At 42.4% G+C, this 25229-nt stretch overlaps 1 protein-coding gene across 1 annotated transcript; it reads right to left on the reverse strand.

Moving 5' to 3' along the window:
• Positions 1–15116: 15116 nt before the first annotated feature.
• LOC120874499 (pregnancy-associated glycoprotein 1-like) lies at positions 15117–24820 on the reverse strand. Its single transcript, XM_040255927.1, has 9 exons — positions 24720–24820; positions 23510–23660; positions 22418–22535; positions 22200–22318; positions 20812–21005; positions 19773–19889; positions 17191–17332; positions 17005–17103; positions 15117–15317 (listed from the first exon to the last, which is right to left on the reverse strand). Exons 1-9 carry the CDS (start codon positions 24818–24820, stop codon positions 15168–15170), a joined length of 1191 nt encoding a protein of 396 aa, XP_040111861.1. The 3' UTR covers positions 15117–15167.
• Between the last annotated feature and the right edge of the window lie 409 nt (positions 24821–25229).

The raw sequence follows: 25229 nt of genomic DNA on the forward strand, positions 1-25229 counted from the left end.
AATAGTGAAAGACAAGGAAGCCTGTTTTGCTGCCGTACATGTAATCACAAAGTTTCAGACATGAGTTAGCAACTGAACAATACCAGTGAGGACATAGGGTCCAGTGAAGACTCTGGCCCTGGTGGAAGTAGAGAAGTATTTAGGTGGAAGGGGAAGCTTCCCATCCTCTGGTACAAGTCCTTCAATCCAAGGCAAGGAACACAAGATTTTGAATGTGTTACCAAATATTGTATTCTAAAAAAACAAAGCTGTCTCCTGCAGAAGTGGGAGCTTTGACTGAGTTTGTTCTCTAGATTTTACTGACGGATATGGAATGGATCTGGAGTGGGCTAAGTCTGCAAAAACCAGGTGACCAGCTCCTGCAAGGCCAGGCTCATGGTAAACATTCTGCGCTAGCTGGAAAACGAATCTAGAGGAAAAGTGTCCCGTCTAGAGTGTACATGTCAATGTGTCAGATTGTTGCTGCAGATCAGTTCAATATTGTTTTGAGGTAGCGAGAAATGAACGATGGGTGGTTTGCTTTTGTCAATTGCTCTGGATAGTTAGATGACTAAATGTCTGGTTCTTTCAATGCATGGTTGGAATCATCCTTGGGAAAGCAGACTAGATCATGACACACATATTTTCTGATCAACAGCAGGCATAGGCAGGTTTCTAAGGCCACTGTAAGTATTTTTACCATGAGGGGCCATGTGGGGATAGTTTAATTTAACAGGCTGAGATTGGACTGTGCAGGTTGCCATAGTTGTTGCTATGATGAGTAGCCATAACAGCTACTTGTTTGCCTTGCTGGAGATGTGGGAAACTGAAAAGAGACGAAAAGCCTTACAACTCTCCTTGCAGTTGATTTCAGGCTAGAAGTAATTGGCAAGGAAAGGCTAACTGGTAAGGCTAAGAAAGGGAGTAATCTGAGACAATAATCATTAGCTCTTGTGGGACCCCAGAAAACAGAAGCATCTGCTCAGTCAGAGTTCTGTGTTATGGTTCAGAAATAGATGTCATTTGGCTTGAATCAGTATTTAACTCTGGGGATGGCAGGCATAACCTCTAAACAGAAGATTTCCTTCTACCCAGGTGGCAGTATAATTCGTATTTGTTTCAGACTCAGGAGACCAGAAAGCCCTCTCAGGGCCACCTGCTCTTTGCAGGCATGTATGCAATCTAAAGGGTTAAAGTATCATCATGTTGCCCATTTTCCAGATGAGAAATCTGAGGTTAAGGGACTTGATCAAAGTCACACAGCTAAGTATGTGAAATGCCAGAACAAACCTAGGGTCAGTTCAGTTCAGTTGCTCAGTCGTGTCCGACTCTTTGAGACCCCATGAATCACAACATGCCAGGCCTTGTGGTCCATCACCAACTCCCAGAGTTCACTCAGACTCATGTCCATTGAGTCGGTGATGCCATCCAGCCTTCTCATCCTCTGTCATCCCGTTCTCCTGCCCCCAATTCCTCCCAGCATCAGGGTCTTTTCCAATGAGTCAACTCTTTGCATGAGGTGGCCAAAGTATTGGAGTTTCAGCTTTAGCATTAGTCCTTCCAATGAACACCCAGGACTGATCTTGTTTAGGATGGCCTGGTTGGATATCCTTGCAGTCCCAGGAACTCATAAGAGTCTTCTCCAACACCACAGTTCAAAATCACCAATTGTTTGGCGCTCAGATTTCTTCACAGTCCAACTCTCACATCCATACATGACCACTGGAAAAACCATAGCCTTGATTAGACAGACCTTTGTTGGCAAAGTGATATCTCTGCTTTTCAATATGCTATCTAGGTTGGTCATAACTTTTCTTCCAAGCAGTAAGTGTCTTTTAATTTCATGGCTGCAATCACCATCTGAAGTGATCTTGGAGCCCCCCAAAATAAAGTCTGACACTGTTTCCGCTGTTTCCCCATCTATTTCCCATGAAGTGATGGGACCGGATGCCATGATCTTGCGTTTTCTGAATGTTGAGCTTTAAACCAACTTTTTCACTCTTCTCTTTCACTTTCATCAAGAGGTTTTTTAGTTCCTCTTCACTTTCTGCCATACGGGTGGTGTCATCTGCATATCTAAGGTTTGTTGATATTTCTCCCAGCAATCTTGATTCCAGCTTGTGTTTCTTCCAGTCCAGCGTTTCTCATGATATACTCTGCATATAAGTTAAATAAGCAGGGTGACAATATACAGCCTTGACGGACTCCTTTTCCTATTTGGAATCAGTCTGTTGTTCCATGTCCAGTTTTAACTGTTGCTTCCTGACCTGCATACAGATTTCTCAAAGGGCAGGTTAGGTGGTCTGGTATTCCCATCTCTTTCAGAATTTTCCACAGTTTATTGTGATCCACACAGTCAAATGCTTTGGCATAGTCAATAAAGCAGAAATCAATGTTTTTCTGCAACTCTCTTGCTTTTTCCATGATCCAGCGGATGTTGGCAATTTGATCTCTGGTTCCTCTGCCTTTTCTAAAACCAGCTTGAACCTCAGGGAGTTCACGGTTCACATATTGCTGACATTGGTCCTTAGCAGAGGCTATTTCCCACATCTAGAATGTTTTTCTCCCAGCTTTTTGAATGGCCAGGTCCTTCTCAACATTTAGCATCATCTCAAATGAGTCTGTCTCAGGCTTGCTTTCCCTGGCCACTGCACTCTCACAAGCACAGACCCTGAACCAAAAAGTGCCTAGACACTTCCCTCCATCAAAACAAGAATTATAGTTACCAATGTGGAAAAGTGGGAGAGGGATAAATGGAAAGTTTGAGATTAATATATGTATACTACTTTATTTAATAGATAATGAACAAAGACTTACTGTATTGCACAGGAATTCTGCTTAATAGTCTGTAATATCCTGTATGGGAAAAGAATCTAGGAAACAATGGATACATGTCTGTATAAGGTAATTAATTTCTCATAGAACAAATATTAATATGATGCTGTAAATCAAATATACTAGTATATAGATTAAAAGCTGATTAATTTCTAAAACAACTAATATTAGTACGATGCTGTAAATCAGCTATACTATTATATAGATTAAAAGCTGATTTTTTTTTTTTAATGCTTACATGTAGAGACCCATGGATTTATTTAGACTTGCAGGATTCCAGATATGATGCTGGAGATGGCAGAACGGGTGCAGAAATCAGGACATTTTCTGCGGTTGCATTTTCCTGAGCTTTGGGGTCTTTTATTTCTAGTGTCACCTTTGATTTGTCTCTGGAGGATCTAACACAAGCACTTGGAGACATCAGCTGGGTGTTAGTTGAAGGATGAGAAGGTGGCGCTAGTGGGAGAGTGTAATCCCAGCTCACTAAGATTGGGGAACATTTGAGGCACAACTTACATCCCAAGTTCCCTGTGAAAACAGGCTCTTGCTTCCTTCTCTATGATTTGCATGACATCAGACCCAGACTGGTTTCATCCTTTTTCATGCCCTGCTTCCCCTGAAACCTCACTGGTTTCTCTGCTAGATTTTTTTTTTTTTAACTTTGGCTGCACTATGTCTTCATTGCTGCTCAGGACTTCTCTATTTGCAGCGAGCAGGGGCTCCTCTGTAATTGCAGTGCACTGGCTTTTCAATCCTGTGCTTCTCCTGATGTAGATCAGTCTCTAGGGCACTCAGGCTCAGTAGTTTTGGCCCACCGGGTTAGTTGCCCTGGGGCATTTGCCATCTTCCCAAACAAGGTCTCAAACGCATATGTTAAGTACTGGCTCATAAGGGAAAACCCTCTGGAAGGAATTTGAAATAAATCACTTTTACTTGAAACTTGGCACCATGGCCTATTTATGAGGAGACTGATAGAGGATTGTTCCTGCTTCAAGCCACCTCCTGAGTTCAGGACTGATTGAAGTTCCCCTCCCAAGGGATCCTACAGGATCTTGAAGCTGTCCTGCCATATGGTTTGTTCTTTCTTCAGTTTCTGAATCCCACACTACAACACAGCTTCCAGAGGGCAAGGCTGTTACTTGACTCACTTTTAAGTATACATCAGTAGATACTGTCTCATTCAGACCCTAATGTCAAGACAAGGCTAACACAAAGATCAGTTATTCTATTATGAATGTTATGTTACAAGTTCAATGACTGTAATCAAACCCTAAATAACATTATCTTAAATACAATACCATTTCAACTCTCTTTCATATAATGTTAGTGCAGGTCTCTCCACAGAGATGAGGGTCCACTTCTTTCTTGTCATGTCTTCCATCTGTGCTACTTACTTCTGGTCTAAGATGGCTGCTTCAGGTGCTGTCATTACATCTGCATTCCAGCTAGTGGGACAGAAAAAAATACTTCAATTTGGAAGTGACATATCACCTCCACTCAAATTCTACTGGCCAAAGTATCTTCCATGTTCATGGAAAACTTGGGGGTTGTGGGCACTCAGAAGGGTAGGGGAATGTGATCCTACTCCAGAACAGTCATGAGGAGTAACAAGGGCCACCACCCTTCATTCATGTCCTTGTATTCATTCTTGTTTGGTTCTCCCCACGGAACTCTTGGTCTGTTTTGGCCTGCAGATATGGATATGGATGAGGTTAACAGAGAGCACATGATCCAGGCTGTACCAATATGGAGAAAAGAAGAAAGGAAAGAAGATAAGAAAGTATAAAAATTCAAAATCTAAAAGAAAGCATGCTTATAATCATAATTTTGCATTTATACAATTTAGGCATAATGGTTGATGAATCAATTTATAAAACAAAAAAATAGAGAAATGTAAAACATTAATTTATTCACTAAGCCCAACAAAATATTAAGGCTATATCATATTAAACACATAGTAGTATCGGGATTAAGTTTGGATGCACATTGCAGAAAACTAAAAGAACTATAACTTTAGCAAGATAAACCTGATTTTTCTCTCCCACTGAAACAAAGCTGGAGGTGAGCCAGCCAGAGCTTGGGTGGTTTCAATCTCCTAGGTTACATGATTGTCCAATACAATTGCAGGAGGTCCAGCCATCACAACTAAAATCCAGACAACAGTTAGGAAAAAAGTAGGGAAAGGAAGAGTCCCATCTCTCAGCTAAATCAGCTCTTTGAAAGAAGTCTTTAAAGAAATTTATGCAAGACAGCAAAAGAGACACAAATGTATAGAACGGACTTTTGGACTCTGAGGGAGAGGGAGAGGGTGGGATGATTTGGGAGAATGGCTTTGAAACATGTATACTATCATGTAAGAAACGAAGTGCCAGTCTATGTTCGATACAGGATACAGGATGCTTGGGGCTGGTGCATGGGGATGATCCAGAGAGATGATATGGGGTGGGAGGTGGGAGGGGGATTCAGGATAAGGAGCTTGTATAAACCCGTGGTGGATTCATGTCAATGTATGGCAAAACCAATACAGTATTGTAAAGTAAAATAAAGTAAAAAATATAATTAAAAAAAAAAAAAAAAGAAATCCCTCTTAAACATCTGCTTGCATCTCAGTCAGCAGTCATGACTAAGAGCCCAGCTGGGTAGGAAATGCAGTCCTGTAGTTACTGGGCTCATGGCTATATAACAAACTATTTTCAGTTTTGAAAGAGAAGCAGAGAATAGATCATTTTGTAAGTAGCCTGCATCACCTGCCTTAAAGAACAAACCTTTTCTGAATGCATTAGGCTGAACGGCTGGGCACAGTGTGGAAACCAGGAGAAAGGAACAGCAATGAGAAACAGCTAGATGGACCTGAACTGTGCTCCAGAAAAAAAGAGGCAGACTGGTTAGTAGAGATCTTCTAAGGACTAAAGTGAGGATTATACACACCACATGACCCAATTTGGTTTGTAAACTGCTTTTGCAACTCAGGTCCCAAATCTCTCTCAATTTCAGCTTTTAAATATCCTTGTCTTTGTTACATCACATTCTGACCTACCTGTCTCACCTTCCTTATTTCTGTTCACAACACTTCTTCATCTATTCCACCAGCATTGCAACCTCCAGAACTGAGGAGTTAGCAATACTTTCTCGAAGTGGGTAGAAACACAATGACTATTTCTACTTTAATATTTGTCCTTATCACAGTCTTTTGAAGGACTGAGGTGGCTAGAATTATGGATATCTCACGTTTGAGGCCTGATAAAATCATTTATTGTTACATTGGTTGTTGGTTGTGATGCAGTATCATAGTTGTTGAACATCTGAGAAAGTATTTTATCTTGTTTTTGATATGTATTTTTTCTTGGGTATAGAATTCTGAGTCAATTATATTTCTCTCAGCATTTTAAGATGTGGTGCCAGTGCCCTCTGGCTAACATTGTTTCACATGCCTAATCAGCTGTCTTTCCAATTTTTGTTCTATTGTGTCTGATTTTCCTTCTGCTTATATTTCTTTGGTTAATTGTTTTAAACAATGAATTATCATGCACCTTTGAATAGTTGTCCTATTTCTTGTCCTTGAATTAATTGAACTTCTATGTTAATGGGTTTAAAGTTTTCATCATATCTGGAAAATTTTCAGCCAGGAATTATGAAGTTCTTTTCTCTGTTCTCCTTCTTTCACTTCCTGTGGGATTCCATTTACATACATTTTAGTATTCTTAATGTTGTTTCAAATCTTTGTGATGCACAACTAATTGTTTCCCATAGGCTTTTCATTCCTATTTTCCATGTCTCTATTTAACATACTCAATAGTCTTCAGCTTCATGACTTTCAATTATTATTCTAGGAAGCTTTTTAATGTTCTTCCCTCCTAATAATGTAACGTACATTTTAACAGTGTTTTTACTAATTGATTTTCCCCTCATTTTGGATATTTTCTTGTTTCTTTACACATTGGGAATTTTTTTTTCTTTTTAAATTTATTTATTTATCTTGGTTAGAGGATAATTTCTTTACAATATTTTGATTGATGTAGGACAAATATTTTCACAATTGATATGGAAATTTTAAGTTATATATTGGATATGGCAATTTTTACCCTTTGGATGCTGGATGTTCTTAATTTTAATAAATTATTCATGGCATTGTTTGCAGACACTGTTAATTTCTTGGAAAAATTGTATTTATTGAGGGCTGGCTGTTCAGGTTTTTTACCTGATATAAGACCAGCCTTTGGACCAGGTTTACTACTCCCCAGTAGTAAGGCAATATTGTCTTCAGGGCTATACTGATGTCATGGGAACTATGAGTAATTTCTATGCTGGTGGGTGAGGACACCATTAGACTTGGTGCAATTTGAGACTCAAGGGTTGTTTTCTTTAATCCTGACCAGTACTATTAACTCTTTGCTGTAAACTGGAAGGGTATCACATGTAGACTCGCACAGTTATCTGTGTGTAGCTCTCTCCGGTGAACTCTAACTATCTAGAGTCTCAAAACGTTCCTCTTGGGAGACCATTTGTCTCTGCCTAGATATCCCTTCCATGTATGTGTTGGAAACTATTTCTACAGTTGGGGCAATTGTAGAACTCACCTTGCTTGCTCCCCTCCTCAGGAATCTACTCTCTGCTGCCTGACATTGGATATAAAAAACTGCTCTTTAATTTACCTCTTCTATTTTCAAGTTGTTTGAGACAGGAGAATAAATATGTCATTTGCTCCTCTATGTCTAGCAAAATGGAGGTGCCCCTGCAATCAGAACTCACTGAATGCCTTGTGAATGCTAGGCACTGGCTTCTGTGCATGGGTGCAGACTAACTATGGATATGGGGCTTTGGGGAGCCCTGTCTTACTGGAGAAACCTGACAGTTACAAATAGCATTTGCTAAGGGGTATGTTCAGTTCAGTTCAGTCGCTCAGTCATGTTTAGCTCTGCAACCCCATGGGCTGCAGCACACCAGGCTTCTCTGTCCATCACCAACTCCTGGATCTTGCTCAAACTCATGTCATCAAGTTGGTGATGCCATCCAACCATCTCATCCTCTGTCATCCTCTTCTCTTCCTGCCTTCAATCTTTCCCAGTAATAGGGTCTTTTCTAATGAGTAAGTTCTTCACATCAGTTGGCCAAAGTATTGGAGTTTCAGCCTCAGCATCTGTCCTTCCAATGAATATTCAAAATTGATTTCCTTTAGTATGGACTTGTTGGATCTCCATATAGTCCAAGGGACTCTCAAGAGTCTTGTTCAACACCACAGTTCAAAACCTTTATTTCTTCATTACCATTCTTTATGATCCAACTGTCACATCCATACATGACAACTGGAAAAATAGCTTTGATTATACTGAACTTTTGCAGCAAAGTAATGTCTTTGCTTTTAAAAATGCTGCTAGCCTTGTCGTAACTTTTCTTCAAACAAGCAAGCATCTTTTAATTTCATGGCTGCAATCATCATCTGCAGTGATTTTGGAGCCCCTAAAAGTAAAGTATCTTACTGTTTCCATTATCTCCCCTTCTATTTGCCATGAAGTGATGGGATGAAATTCCATGATCTTCCTTTTTTGAATGTGGAATTTAAGCCAGATATTTCACTTTCCCCTTTCACTTTCATCAAGAGACTCATTAGTTTCTCTTCACTTTCTGCCATGGGAGTGGTCTCTTCTGCATATCTGAGGTTATTGATATTTCTCCCAGCAACCGTAATTCCAGCTTGTGCTTCATCCAGTTGAGCATTTCACATGATGTACTCAGCATATAATTTAAATAAGCAGGGTGACAATTTACAGCCTTTACTTACTCCTTTCCTGATTTGGAACCAGTCTGCTGTTCCATGTTCAGTTCTAACTATTGCTTCTTGACCTGCATACAGATATCTCAGAAGGCAGGCAAGATGGTCTAGTATGCCAATCTCAGTAAGTTTTCCACAGTTTGTTGTGATCCACACTGTCAAAGGCTTTTATATGGTCAATAAAGCAGAAGTAGTTATATTTCCGGAATTCTCTTGCTTTTTCTATGATCCAATGGATGATGGCAATTTGATCTCTGGTTCTTCTGCCTTTTCTAAATCCAGCTTGAACATATGGGATTTCACAGTTCATGTACTGTTGAAGAGTTCCTTGGAGAAATTACTTTGGTCGCATGTGAGATGAGTGCAATTGTGTGGTAGTTGAACATTCTCTGAAATTGCTTTTCTTTGAGATTGCAATGAAAACAACCTTTCCAATCCTGTGGCCACTGATGAGGTTTCCAAATTTGCTAGAGTATTAAGTAAGCACTTTAACAGCATCATCTTTTATGATTTGAAATAGCTCAATAGCAATTCCATCACAACCACTAGCTTTACTCGTAGTGACACTTCTTAAGGCCTCTTGACTTCACATTTCAGGAAGTTTAGCTCTAGGTGAGTGATCACACCATCGTGTGATCTGGGTCATTAATATCATTTTTGTATAGTTCTTCTATATATTCTCTAAACCTCTTCTTAATATATTCTGCTTCTCTTAGATCCATGATATTTCTGTCTTTTATTTGGCCCATCTTTGCATGAAGCGATCCTTCCCTACCTCTAATTTTCATGAGCAGATCTCTGGTCTTTCCCATTCTATTGTATTCCTCTATATCTATGCACTGATCACTTAGGAAGCCTTTTTTAAAATCTCTTCTTGCTATCTTTGAAACTCTGCATTCAGATTGGCATGTGTTTCTTTTCCTTTTTGCCTTTTACTTCTCTTCTTTTCTAAGTTATTTCTAAGGCATCATCAGACAACCATTTTGCCTTTTTTCATTTCTTTTTATTGGGGATGGTCTTGATTAGGTACGTACAGATCAAAAAATGAAGATTACTGCATCCAACTCCATTATTTCATGGAAAATACATGGAGAACAATGAAAGCAGTGACATAGTTTATTTCCCTTTGCTCCAAAATAACTGCAGATAGTGACTGCAGCTGTGGGAAAAACAAAAAACAAAATACTTGGTCCTTGGAAGAAAAGCTATGAAAAAACTTGACAGAATAGTAAAAAGCATAGACATAACTTTACCAGCAAAGATCTGTAGAGTCAAAGCTATGATTTTCCAGAAGTCATGAGTGGATTAGAGAGTTGGACCATAAAGAAAGCTGAGCACCAAATAATTGATGATTTTGCACTGTGTGCTGGACAAGACTCTTGAGAGTCCCTTGGACTGCAAGGAGATCCAACCAGTCCATCTTAAAGGAAATCTGTCCTGAATATTCATTGGAAGGACCGATGCTGAAGCTGAACCTTTATTATTTTGGCCAATTGATGGGTAGAACTGACTCATTATAAAAGACCCCGATGGTGGGACAAATTAAAAGCAGGAGGCAAAGGAGAAGACAGAAGACGAAATTGTTGGGTTGCATCATCAACTCGATGAAAATGAGTTCAAGGTCTGGGAGATGGTGATGGACAGGGAAGCCTTGCATGCTGCAGCGCATGATATAGCAAAGAATGGACATGACTGAAAGATTGAATTGAACTGAAGTACAGAGGACAATCAGGGAGCAGGCAGAAATCTTTAAGGAAGGAGGAAGGAACAAGTCCTGGATAGCTGACAATTTTGGGTCAGCAGGCCATTTCAAGCTGGAGAAGCTGTAGGGAAGCAATTCTATGCTAGGTGGAGAGGATGGTAAGAGAAAGGCAGGGCAGCAGTGCTGGGATTTCCCAGAGGACCAGATCCCACTTCTATTAAACTTTATCAATATTCAATATTTTAGGTGATTGGAAATGTGAGTTTTGTTTTGGAAGTGGTAGAGCAATATTCAATGGAAGGGCTGATGATGAAGATGAAGCTCCAACAGATAGGCCAATGATGTCAAGACCCAGCTCTTTGGAAGAGACCCTGATGCTGGGAAAGATTGTGGGCAAAAGGAGAGAGATGAGAGTATGAGATGGCATCATCTACTCAAAGGACATGAGTTTGAGGAAACTACACGAAATAGTGAAAGACAGGGAGGCCTGTTTTGTTGCCGAATATGTAATCACAAAGAGTCAGACATGGCTTAAAACTGAATGATATCAATGAGGACACAGGGTCCAGTGAAGGCTCTTGGAGTGAAGAAAGATTTAGTTGGCAGGGGAGGCTTCCCATCCTCTGGTGCAAGTCCTCAACTCCAAGGCAAGGAGCACAAGATTTTGAATGTGTTACCAAAAACTGATCTCTAAAAAAATAAACAAACTGTTTTCTTCAGGAGAGAGAGCTTTGACTGAGTTTGTTCTCTAGATTTTACTGAGGGATGTTGAAGGGATCTGGAGTGGGCTGAGTCTGCAAAAACCAGGTGACTGGCTTCTGGAGAGCGAGGCTTGTTGTAGACATCTGGCACTAGGTGTAAAACGGATCCAGAAAAAGTGTCCCTTCTGGAGTGTACATGCCAATGTATCACATTGTTTCAGCAGATCACTTCAAAGTTGTTTTGGGGCAAGCAAGAAATGGATGGGTGGTTTGCATTTGTCAATTCCTGTGGGTAGTTAGATGATTAAATGTCTGGTTACTTCATTGCATGGTTGGAATCATACTTGGGAAAGAAAACTAGATCAAGTCCACACATATTTGGTCGTTAAACAGCAGGCATAGGAAGGTTTCTAAGGCAACTGTAGGTAACTTAAACATGAGTGGCCAAATGGGGACAGTTACATTTAACACACTGCGATTGGACTGTACAGGTTGCCGTAGCTGTTGCTATGACAAGTAGCCATAACAGCAACTTCTTGCTATGCTGGAGATGTGGGAAACCGAAAAGAGACCAACAGCCTTACAACTCTCCTTGCCGTGTGATTTCAGGCTAGAAGTAGTTGACAAGGAAAGGCTGACAGGTAAGCCTGGGAATGGGGCAATCTGAGCCAGTAATGATTAGCTCTTGTTGGGGCCCAGAAAACAGAAGCATTGGCTCAGTCAGAGTTCTGGGTAATGTTCAGAGATAGATGTCATTTGGATTGGATCAGTATTTAGCCTTCGGGATGGCAGCCATAACCTCTTAACAGAAGATTTCTATCTCCCCATGTGGCAAAATAATTCATACTTTTTCCAGACTCAGGAACCCAGTAAGCCCTCTCAGGGCCACCTCTTCTTAGCAGGCACACATGCATCTAGAGGTGGAATTATCATCATCGTACCCATTGACCAGGTGAGAAAACTGAAGTTAAGGGACTTGATAATGGTCATACAGCTAAGCACATGAAAGCCAAGCACAAACCCAGGAACAGTCCTCAAATTGTGTGTTTTTGCTCCACAACAACTGGGAGTGGTGGGTGGTGATCTATCAGCAATGTTTAGGCAGAAGCAAGTAGTATTCAGGCTTTAATTGAAGTAAGTAAGGATAACCAGTAGAACATTCAGCTATGAACTAAATCAAATACCTTATGATTTTAGAGTGGAGATGAAAAATAGATTCAAGGGATTAGATCTGGAAGCCTGAAGATCTATGGATGGAGGCTTGTAACATTTTATGGCAAGTGGTCACCAAAACCATCCCCAAGAAAAACAAATGTGAGAAGGTAAAGGGATTGCCTGAGGAGGCCTTAAAACCAGCAGAGAAATAAGAGAAGTGAAAGACAAAGGAGAAAGGGAAAGATATACTAAATGGAATGCAGATTTCCAGAGAATATCAAGGGGATATAAGAAAGTCTTCATAAGTGAACACTACAAGAATTAGAGGAAAATAATAGAATTGTAAAGAGTATAGATCACTTCAGGAAAATTGGAGCTACCAGAGGAACACTTCATGCAAGGATGGGCACAATAAAGGGCAAAAAAGTCAAAGACCTAACAGAAGCAGATGAGATTAAGAAGAGGTGGCAAGAATGCAAAGAAGAACTGTACAAAAATGGTCATAAAGACTGGGATAGGGATGATGCTTGTGTCACTCAAGTAAAGCCAGATATACTGGAGTATGAAGTCAAGTGGACCTTAGTAAGCATCACTACAAACAATGAAAGGAGAGGTGATGAAATTCCAGCTGAGCTATTTAAAAATCCTAAAGAATGAGACTGCAAAAGTGTTGCATTCAATATGTCAGCAAATTTGGACAACTCAGTAATGGACACAGTGCTGGGAAAGGTCAATTTTCATTGCAATCCAAAAGAAAGGCAATTCCAAAGAACGTTCAATCTATCATGCAATTGTGCTCATCTCACTTGCTAGCAAGGTAATGCTCAAAATCCTTCAAGGTAAGCTTCAACACTACATGAACTGAGAACTTCCAGATGTACAAACTGGTTTGAGGAACGAGAGATCAAACTGCCAACATCCATTGGATCATAGAGAAAGCAAGGGAATCCCAGAAAACATTTCCATCTGCTTCACTGATTATGCTAAAGCCTTTCATATAAAGGACCACAACAAACTGTGGAAAATTCTTAAGGAAATGGGAGTACCAGATCACCTTACCTGTCTCCTGGAAATTCTGTATGTATGTTAAAAAGCTGCAGTTAGAATCAGACACGGAACAACTGAAAGATTTAAAACTCGGAAAGAAGCATGACAAGGTGTACATTCTCACTTTTGTTATTTAACATTTATATAGGATACATCATTCGATATGATGGACTGCATAAATCCCAAGGTGGAATAAAGATTTCTTGGAGAAATATCAACATCCACAGATATGAAGATGACACTGCTCTAATGGCAGAAAGCAAAGAAGAACTAAAGAGCCTCTTGATGAGGAGAGGAGATGCAAAAACTGGCTTAAAACTCGACATTCAAGAAACTATTCACAAAAATATGCTCAGCATTCATGGCATCCAGTCCCACCACATCATGGCATATAGATGAGGGAACCGTAGAAACAGTGGCAGATTTTATTTTCTTGGGTTCCCAAACCACAATGGACCTTGACTACAGCCCAAAATTAAAAGACACTTGCTTCTTGGAAGGAAGAAAGGCTTTGAAAAACCTGCACAGTGTATTAAGAAGCTGAGACTCACTTTGCTACAGAGGTCTGTAGTGTCAAAGCTATGATATTTCCAGTAATCCTGTACAGATGAGTGATCTGGGCCATATAAAAGGGTGAATGCCAAAGAATTGAATTCTTGAACTGTGGTGCTTGAGAAGATTCTTGAGAGTCTCTTATAAAGCAAGGAGATCAAACCAGTCAATCTGAAAGGAAATCAAACTCTGATCCCTGCTGTCTTAGCTGGGGAATGTACTGAGGGGTACAGGTGAAAAGAACAGATGCTTCCACTGCAAAGGTGCCTAACCATGGCAGCTCTAAGCCAATAGTTTTTAGCTCCATCCCTGGAGGAAGTTCAGAAAGACTGAAGGCTCTGTGTAGCCTGGGTACCCCGATACATGCATTGCATACTCCCCAGCAGTATTAGAGGCCAAGGAAGGGGCATTCTGGGCCCTGGAGGAGGGAGATGGCTCAGGGATCCACTGGGGCCACCACTTACCAAGTAGGACTGGAAAGGATGGAACAGGCGTATGTGGCAGAGAGCTGATGACTGGGGTGTGAGAACAAGAGGGAACCATCTTTGCATGAAGCACCTCACCCAAAAATCCCCTGGAGGACAAGCCCAGTGATAAGTTTATCTGAGATGGGACGAAGAGAGTCTATTTTATTACCCCTTATAATTCCTCTGAATGAGGAGGTGGTGGAGTTTGTGGGTCATCACAATCTCTTCCATGGCGTAGACCATCTGCCTGTTGCTATCCTTGGGGCTACCTCTCCCCAGCTTCAGTCATGTAGTTCTGGAGGAAACTAACAATCATGTGTGCTGCTGGGTCAGGGCCAAAGATCATGTAAAGCCAGTCATAAGACCCCATGTCCCTGCCAGGATACCTGATCTGGGGCTGTACATGTGAACTGAGGTGGGTCATTCAGAGAACACCCTTGAATTCTGATGTCTGCAAACTTTTTTTCCTTACTAGGTGATGTCTTTGGGATTTAAAATCCTAGGGCAGGTAGCTTGAACTCCCTCACTAGCTGTAAAAGCCTTAAGGAAAAAAGTTGCCAGGCTAAGACCATCAAACTAGACTGAAGGGAAATAGCAAGGGTGAAAGATAATTGATGACTTCTGATTTCTTGGTTCCAGTCCCTGAGATCTTTGTATTTGCTCTGATTCTTGTGTCCTGGATTTATAGAATCATTTCAATGAGTCTCCCCTTTCCTTGAAGCCAGTTGGAGTAGGGCTCCTCTCAATTTTGATTCAGACTTGGTTCTAGATCCTTCACATCCAGACACAATCAGAGTCAACATTTGTTGCAGCACAATTAAGAGTGAAACTCTTTATTCTTTACTGAGCATAGTGTGTACAGACCACCAAATACAGTTCACCAGCATCCTGGGCAGGAATGCCCTAGTGTGAGTGAGTGTTAGGAGCGTCCTTACTGATTCCTGAACCACTCCAAGAATTTACACTGCCGGTGCCAGGCCAATCCTGTCATTTCCTCGATCAAAGACCGAGAAATACAGCCTCAGGAAGATGTCACCCAGTAACCAGCTCTCTGTAGATCCCCTCACTCTTTTCTCTTTAAAGGCGGTATAGCAGTAGCCTCTAGAATCCTGGGGAAGTCAGAAACACACACCAGTCAGCATGAGCCCTTACCAGTGACTCCCACCGATATCCAGACCCAGCAAAATTCTTCGTTTTATTTCCCTGTTTTAGTAAGTATCAAGGGGTTTTCTCAGCAGCAGAGGGTATGAGAGTTCATCCAAAACCAAAGAGGGCCAAGACGTGAGGTTGCCATGAGGAAGGGTGTGGTGAGTGAAGGACTGGAAGTGGAGAAACAGAGGAACGATAAACAACAAAGTCCTATTGTAGAGCGTCAGGTATATATTCAATATTCAGTGATAAACCACATGAAAAAGAATAAGAAAAAATATATTTTTATGTGTATAACTGAGTTACATTTTTTCAGTAGAACTTAACGCAAAACTGAAGATTAGCCACACTTCAAAATAATTATTTAGAAAGGAAAAGTGTGTCCATAGTTCCCCTCACTCCCTGTGTCTTTCCTTCTGACTCCTGCTCCTTGTTTACTCTGCAGAGAATGCTGGTTCTCCTCCTGCATCCCCACAATGCATACTTTATTTAAAAAAGTTTATTTTGTATTGGAGTATAGCTGATTAACAATATTCTGAGTTTCAGGTGGATAGTAAAGGGACTCAGCCGTATGTATCCATGTATATTGATCCCAAAGACAACCCTCCCATCCAGGCTGTCATATAACTGAGTGGAGTTCCTTGTGCTACAAAGTACCTCGATGTTGGTTATCCATTTTAAATAGAGCAGTGCCCACAACATGTTCTTGAACACTTTACTCAGGAACTCTGAGAAGCCTCCTTCGGCCCACACTCACCCTCTTTGGCCACTCCAGGCTTGGGTGGGTAACGTACTCTGGTTCCCCATCCCCACTGGTCAGTCCGTAGCCCTCATCAGCCCTAGTAAGTCCCTAGTGCCTTAGTGCAGACCACCTTGAGATGCCATTTGCATAGAATCCAGTGCACTATTGCCTAGAACCAAGCAACCCTCAAAATGGCTCAATGAGTTTGTAATTTTAGAATTCCTGAAATTCCCTCTCTTCCTCAAAGCCTTCTTTGAGTCCATCAGCCTGCAATGAACTCTCGCAGGGAGCTGACAGGAAGCCTCCCCCTTGTGCTGGGGCTGAGCAGTCACTGTGCACCCTTTATACACCTTATTATCCAACCTTCTGACAGACAGGTTGACTATCCCAACTGACAAAGGAGGCACCAGTCCAGAGCAAGGGGAATATGCAGGCGAGGACTAGGCTGACCATGTAATTTATCATCCAGACCAGAAAAATCTTGAGAAGGGAAGGCAGACTGTTAACTTATTCTGGGACATCACACTGGGACTGTCCCCAGCCATTCTCCTTGTAACATGGCCTATTTCAGGGACTGCTAGAGCTGAATTTCATGTTCATGCACCTAAGGGTTCAGATTGAATTGAAGCTCTTTGAGGACTGAGGACGTTAGTATTCCCCTCTCCCTGACTCTCGCCATTCCATATATTGTGGCCTCTCCACACTTTTTTCAAGACGATCACTGTCCCACACAGACCTTTTCTCTCAAGTGATTGGATTTGTGGGAGGCATTGGCCCAGCCATAGGGCTCAGCAGCATCTGCAATGGTGTGACATGGCCGCCAGAGAGCACCCTTCTCCCAGCAGCAGCCCGAGGGTTCCTGCCAACTCCAGTTTGAGAACCAACCATCAGTATTTTCCCCTCACCTTGAGGATGTAAGCTTGAGCTGGCACTGGGTAGTTGATGCCATTGATGGTGAAGATAATAGTGGGCAGAGTATTGACCACAGAACATGAAACGTAATGCTGTTAGAGAGAGAGGGGGAGAGGTTGAGTATGGAGATCCTTGTTGTGTGTGGAGACTGGGAGTGACCCTGGGGAATGACCCTTCACCTTGGAACCCCGAAGCTTGGCGCCAATGAGCTTCTGTATGTTATTGACCAGTCTTCCTGGGCCTTGGATAAGTGATGTTCCAGTGTCCACAAGGGCCGAGCAGCCAACAGAACAAGCAATAACCTCTCTTTTCATGGTGATGCTGAGAGACAATGGAAGAAAGCAAGCATCTGAGTCTCCCCAGAGTTGCCCCCTTCCCTACTGTCTCCTAAACAGCCCCTCGTCTCTTTCCCTCTTTTCCTTTGCTCTCGACACAAAACTTTCCTGACATCCTCAAATGTAGTAGTTGAATACACCAGGATCTTTTTTGTACCTTGACACAAGCTGGTCTTCCTTCCTAGAAGACTCCACTCCCCTTTGACTAGCCAATTCCTTCTCATCTTCCAGATTCCCGCTTAATTGTATTGTTTTCGGGAAGTCTTTCCCCTGGTGTTTATCAGTTTCCTGTCTTGGTCACTCTCTGTAGACCCTTCCTCATGACTGCTGCTGCTGCTGCTGCTAATTCACTTCAGTCGTGTCCCACTCTCTGCGACCTCATAGAGAGCAACCCACCAGGCTCTGCTGTCCCTGGGATTTTCCAGGCAAAGTACCTTAGTGGGTTGCCATTGCCTTCTCCTCCTCATGTCTAGCATGTACCAAAGTCACAATTCACTATCTGGGCGAGTCACTTTATGTACATCTGCCTTCTTAGATTTTAGGGCGAGTTTTATTCTTCTTACTGAGAGGGTAACAGGCAGGAAGGCCAGGGGTCTCCAAACGGAGGAAGTAGCCTGCAAGTGTCAGACATTTTTATCTCTCTTAAGGGGCAGGAGGAAACAAACTAGTGATATTTTTTTCCTTCTCTATACAAATTTAAAAGGAATTTTCTCTTAAAATACTGTGTTGCTTTAATGACACCCTGTTTCACCTGAAGTTAACTATTCTCAAACCTAGAGATAACCAATGCCTTTTCTTATGGAAATGCTTATCTTAAGCTATGCTAATGTACTATACATTTACCCCAAACTCTGTCTTCAAGTTGGTTCCACCTTTTGGCTCAGAACCTACTTGACAAACCAGCATGTTATACTCAGATATTGTTCCCCTAATCTATGTAAATGAAACTATTTGTATGGTGATCTGCCCTTCTTCAAGATTCTAGTTAATCTTTTTATGGCCCAGGAGGAACCATTTGGTGCCAAGATTATCCCAAAATGCATCTTATAGGTGAGGGGCCTGGTGCCATTCTGAGTTTTAAGACATTCCTTTCTTTCATTAACAGAATGCTAGTGACTATGTAACATCCAGGTGAAGACTAGCAGGGGAGGCACTCTTTCTGCCCCGTTCTGATGCCTATGTCAGAAGCTTTCTCTATCTATTTTATAGTTTAATAAAACTTTATTACACAAACGCTCTGAGTGATCAAGCCTCGTCTAAGGCCCCGGATTGAATTGTTCTTATTCAGGGCCAAGAATTCCGGCGTCTTTGTGTGATTCAAAAACAACCTTTCATTGCCTCCCTAAAGTGCTTGACACACGGTGGATGCCCAATGCTTATCTGTTCAATGAGTGAATGAAGACTGAGAAAACAATAAGAAACCTCAAAAGAGCTGTATCTGGTGGGGAACAAATAACGGGTTGCACACAGAGTGAAGATGGAGATTCGCAGGGGCAGCAGATTCCTATAGTAGGGGGAGAAAGGGGCTCCTCTGGGAGAGGGTGTCTCCCAGCACTGCTCCTACAACCAGCTCAGACCCTGAAACCTTGGCCAGGAAATAAATGACTAGCCCACAGAAACTCCAAAGAAAGGTCAGATTTTGTCTGAGGGTCTCACACAGAATCCTATCAATTATGCCTCTTGTCCTCAGGTCACTCCTGGATCCCACCTTCCTGATTCTCTGTAATAGCCCCTGTTCCACTGTGTGCCCAAGAACTTGGTGTGTCTTTTTTTTACTTGCTTTTATGTCTTAAGACTGCAGGCATCCTCTCTCCACTGCTGGGTAGCTGCTCCCTAAGAAGACCAGTTTTCCCCATTTGCTCAGGATTGTCCTTGTTTTTAAAACGACATTTATCTGTACTGAGAACTTCCTATATCTTGGTAGCCCTGGACAGCTGGTCATCTTATCATAACTCTGTTCAGGCTGGTAAAATTCTCCCTGATCCTCTGTTCACCACACTGTAGAGTCCTCTAACCATGCTCCCCACCTCAAAGGGCAGTGGGTGCAGCTCTCTCCCAGCTGCACAGACATCTCTGGACTCTTTTAGGACCCTGGTCAGAGCCTTCCTCAGAAGGCCTGGGGATTATGAACCCATAGGTTGTTTGTGTATCTATGTGCTTGTATCTTCGTTTGTATGTGTGTTTGTATATGTCTCTGTGAGTGCTTGTGTGTCTCTGACTAACTATGCATGTTTACATATGTCTCTGTGTAGGTTTGTATGTGTCTGCTTGTATGTTTCCAAGTGTCTGTGTCTGTCTGTGTCATTGTGGGTGGTGTATATGTCTGTGTGACTGTGTGTCTGAGAATGCATTTGTGTATGTCTGCCTGTGTCCATGTACAGTAGTGGGAACATCACTTGGGCTGACCCTCAGAAGGAGAGGCTTACCGGTCCATGTGTACACTCCAGTCGCCCACTCGGATCAATGGTACCCAGTTGAGCTCTCCTTTGTAGTAGCGGTGGTCCACCCCACCAAACATCACCACACTGCCCTCCTGCTTGTCTCTGTAGAGAGAAGTGAGGGTGGGATCCTTGGAGAACAGCAACAACAGCACTGTCTGAGAGTTGTGCTTGTCCACGCATCAAGGCCCTAATAAGGTCCCCATGTACAGATGCAGAAATAGTCTCTAGGAGAGATAGAGATCCAGACTGAGGTCTGTTACTGTCTCATGAGGGGAACAGAGGAGGTTAGAAGCCGAATCACTTGTCTGAGCTCCACCCACTATATCTTCTGAAGAAGCCCTGGACCTCCTGTGACTTGAGTGCTCAAACACCCTCAGAGGACATGGTGCTGAAGTATTTGGCTTTCCCTGTGTCCATCTTGTCATTTTTTCAAGAAAATCAAGGCCTGGGAGTTCTAAGGATGTGGGTTCAGGTCACCCAGAGTTGGCTCCACTGGCCTGTGACCTCCACTGTCCAAAGGGCCCCACACTCAGAAGGGACCCCACCTCTGCTCTCCCTGTCTTGAAATGCCTAATATTTCTTGAACAAGGCGTCCCACACTTTCGTGTCCCACACTTTCATTTATCACTGGCTCCACAAACTGTGGAGCTGATCCAGGGCTCCCAGTGAAGTGCCAATGAGGAAGGAAATATATCCACCATCCTTCTCCTTCCTTCCTTATCAAATTCATAAGCAAATCGTATTGATTTTTCCTCCAGCTTCTTTCCTGTGGCCTTCCATTAGCCTTCCTCATAATTCACCCAGCTACACCAAGTTACTGGTCTTGAGTCCTGGAGTAGGGTTGTGTTCCAAAATTATTTTATTTATAAAAGCCAGTGCTAAAGCCAGGTAGGGCCCTGGGGCCATAGTTATCCTTGGTTATATTATCCCAGGATACTTCTTTTTCAAGTATTCTATAATTTTTGTGCAACTGAAAGCATCTTACAGCTAACTTGGAAAAAGCAATTGTCCATCTCAGACTTACTTGCTCAAGTAGAAGGCAAAAACAGGCTCAGAAATGGCACGTTCATTCTTCAGCTTGTCAAATATGGGGATGGCCCCAGAGCGGGATAGGTTGGGGTAGTTCAAGCCCAAGACGCCATCAAATCTCCAGCGCCCCAACCCGTATTCCGCCACACTTAGACCGAACGGCTGGTCAGTACTTACAAGGTCCCCAATCTGTGGGAGAGAAGAGTGTTCCCACTTACAGATACATGAAGTGGGGCTAAGACTGGGCTGGGGTGCATTGCCATTAGATCCTTAGAGAAGAATTGAGGCTGGGCTCTGTCTTTGGTTGCCCACAGATGGTTAGAGCAAGGTGGAAGAGGAACTTGGGTTCCATTTGAGAGAGGCTGTGAATTTTAAAACATCTGCCCCTCTGAAAAACACCATTTGAGTGAATCAAATTGGCCTTGTGGTTTCTGTACAGGTAGGGTAACTAAGAGTAAGACCAGGTCCCATTGGTGCCACCTTATGGACAACACAATCGAGAGCAAGATAGCCTTCTCTTTAGCATCATGTGACCTAATAACAGGAATGGACTGAATTCTTTGTAATGTAGTGTGGATTCTGCATCTGTCCAGGAAGACAGAAGGCGAAAACACAATCTTGCTTGCATGGTTTTATGAAATTACTGCCTGGGGAATTCATTTTTGAGGATGTGTGTATATTTCTGTGAGTGTGTATGAGAGAGAAAGAGAGAGAGGGGAACTACTCAAGTATTTTGGGGGAGGCAAACCATAGGTTTATTAGAGTCTCAAGGGTCCTCTAGAGTAAGACTCATTTATCAGGCCCCTTGACTTCTCAGGCCTCCAGTTTCCCACTCTGGATACCTGAAGCCTTTGACTAGCTCCAGGGTCCCCAGATCAGTTTTATCCTGTCCCCAAACACCCCACAGCAACTTCAGTCCTGAAAAGTCAGCCTAACTCCACCCTTTACCGCATGTGTGCTCTCAGCAAGGCCCTTGCTGTCTGGACCTAAGTTTCCTCATATGTCTCATGAGCTAATCAGAGTACCTGCTTTGTGGGGTTGTTGCAGAATTAAACCAGTTATCAGCGGAAAGTGGCAGGAACAGTCTGTTAATATAAAAGTGGGTGATTTTATCCATTCTCACTCCCAGCTAAATAGACCTTGAATGGCTCATGGGCAGAGAAGCTACAAGTCCACACCTCAAGCCACTCTCTGGGTTAGCTAATTTGTTTGCTCGTGTGTCACCATGGGCACTGCAGCCCCAGAGACATGATCCTGTGGATAAAATGGCCAATATCTATTGGAGTTAGACTAGGAAGTGTCCTGCCAGATGGTCCTACATATGTTTCGCAAGCAGTGGTCGCCTCATATCCAGTCCTGACTCAGCATTTGTTACACTGTTACCCGAACTGTGTCATGAGCAACAACTCCTTTCATTCTCCCAGATCCATAGGTGATCCTGAAGGTCTTATTGGTAGGCCGGAAGGTGGAAGACTGAAGATGTTTGAACATAATATTTGTAGCTGCAGATACAAGAGATGAGTGTCATCAGGTGCCAAGGGTGGAAAACAAGGTGGCAGGGCAAGTGAAGGATGGTCCAGGTATGGGGTTTCTCTACTCACAACAGGCTGGACTGGTGCAAAAGTCAGAGGGCACCCACAAATCAGATGAGCCTGTGTCAAAAACAACCTGGAATTCTTGAGGGGGTGTTCCAATGGTGATGTTACCCATGTAGACCAACTACAGGGAGAAGGAGGGAGTGGGTTAATGCAGAACTGGCTACCCTCTATTCCCACACTGATGCCTCCCTCTGGGTGTCATAATCTCTTGAGACCACTTTCTAACCACCGTGCAGCTCACAGACTTTGGTCACAGAGGTATCTGCATTTGATATATTATTTTCCTGTGCTACATTGTATGCAGGATATTGACTCTATGACCAAGCATTGAAGTGGTATCTCCTGCATGGGAATCCCAGAGGCATAACCAGTGGGCCTCCAGGACCACTGGACAGCCAGGGAAGTCCTGGTTCCTTCATTTGAGATGCTCTGTAGTCTCTCTTCAAACCAAGCCTTAGCACCCCCTTTTCCAGGAGATCCTTCTTGATCAACCCCCACCACTCCCTCTATACTCAGACCACATCCAATCAACACCACACAGGTGACCCTTTCATTTGACATGTATTTACTCTTTGCCTATCTCTCAGGCTAGCCTGGGTATTTTTGAAGACAAAATAAGCCTTTTTCTAATTTAAAAACAGTAAGCATTGTGTTAGATTCTTATGACCATACACATAATACAGGTTCGGTAACTTTTTCCTGCTGTCATTCTTGCATCTGTGGAAACTGAATTCCTCTACCTGGGGATTCACAATTGCTTTGCAGTTGGTTCTGCAGTTTGATCAGTGATGGTTCCCTCTTCAACTGTAACTGAGGTGCTCACTTAGTTCAGAAGGAACAATCACTCTCAAACTAATGACACATGTTTGACACAGAAATACATATTTACCTGCCACGTGGTAATTGCCAGGCCCAGTCACAAAGACCAACAGTTGAGGATGAGAGTGCCTTCTCCTCTGGTTGGGGTTCCTCTTTTCCAGTCTCTTGGCCTCCTGCAGGAACCCCAACCCCAACATCCCACCTGACACCTCCAGATGAGCCCCATGCTAGAGCACAAGGGGGCGCTGTGGAGCACCATCCTCCCAAAATACTCACATCTCTGATGTTTCTGAGTGGGTGAGTAGTTAGATTTGAGCCACGAAAAGAAATCTGGGTCAGTCTGTAAGCATGTTTCTTCAGGAAATTGTTCAGCATGTTTTTTCCACTGAGGGTTTTTCTCATGGTTTTCACTCTCCTTAGAGGTATTCTTTCACCAAGCATTTGACAAAAAAACAAAGAAGATGTCACAATTAGCTGTCAGTGTTAAGGTATAACTGTCATTGTAATGGCCCTGTGTGTTTTCTAATCATTTTTTATGAGGCACATTATTATCAGAATTTTATGCATATACTATAGAAAAGACATAGATTTGAATACAAGTTCTTTTCTGCAATACTGAGTAAGCCATATGACCATGTGGTGTCTCAGTGTCCCCTTCGGTAAACTGGTGGAATGTAACAGTACAAACCCTCCAAATAGAATATCTTGGGGATAAGTGAAGTGACGGATATAAGGTACCTGATAAATAGGAAGTGTCAACAAAGACAGCCATTAGCATTGCTGTTGCCATCCCACTCATTCCTTCTCAAAGGACTTCAAGGATGGAGGACTCTTATTCTCTTTTACAAGGGAACAATTTGAAATGCAAGAGGTTTCTGAGTTGGCTGTGGTCACACTGCTTGTCAGATATAAGACAGTGTATATTTCTCCAAGTTGAAAGAGAAGAGAGAGTTGAAAGAAGAATCCAAGATATAGGGAACATGTAAGGGAAATTCAGAGGCTTGAAAAGGAAGGAAGAGTCAAATGAAAAATTAAAAGCAAACAACACAAAGAGAAATACATTCCCAGTGACTTCCAAAGAGATGGAGAGATAAATGACAGTGATACAGAGATGCAGACATGGGCATATATACACTGAAATAGACAGGGTCAAAAGAGGACATGTTGAACAAAATGTAGAAAAAGTGCTATTCCACAGGATCACATTAACATCTGCTTAGACTGTGCACTGAACAGTAGCAAGGAGTTGTATTTTCAACAGGTCATGACATGACTGGACCCCAAGATTTGTGCAACCCAAATCTATACCAAGACCTTGGGATCCACAGTTCCTATAGCAAGTTACTTATCAATAAGTCAGAGTTGAACTTGAAGACTCTTACAGTAATATTCCTTTCCCTTCTAAACCTGATGGTTGGAAGAACAATCAGATGAAAAGAAAAATCCGAGAAAGGAATATGATGTGGCTTACAGTCCCCATACTTACTTGACTATGCACTCTGAGAAGGCCACCAGCCCGAGGAGCACAAGCCACTTCATGCTACTTTCCCGGATCCAAGTACTCAGGGAAGTTTGGGTTCTTAGCATGTACTGCTGACCCGGAGCCCCTAGTTATATATGCTCTGATCTACCCTAGTTTTCCCCTTCAGGCCACTAAAAGATCTGAAAAAAACACACAGGTCTCAATAAAACCTTTACCTTCATCAGTGTCCTTGATGAATGGACTTTGAAGCTTTTCAGAATACAGAGAATTGAACTGTAATCTCTTCCTTGAATCTTGGCTGGAAAATCAAACTGATCTGCATGGACATCTAAGAAGACGGAAAACCTTGCCTGCTTGGAGAAAAAAAAAAACTGCTAACAACATCGTGAAAATGGATATTAGGGGCCATATTCGACAGGTGTGTTTTCATGTCATCTTCCTAGCTACTTCATGAAATATGCATTGCTGTCTTCGTTGGCGAGGACATTGCTAGGATATAAGTTGTCAAATGGC

This window comes from Oryx dammah, unplaced genomic scaffold, assembly GCF_014754425.2.
Source record: "Oryx dammah isolate SB20612 unplaced genomic scaffold, SCBI_Odam_1.1 HiC_scaffold_15, whole genome shotgun sequence".
Lineage (NCBI taxonomy): Eukaryota > Metazoa > Chordata > Mammalia > Artiodactyla > Bovidae > Oryx > Oryx dammah.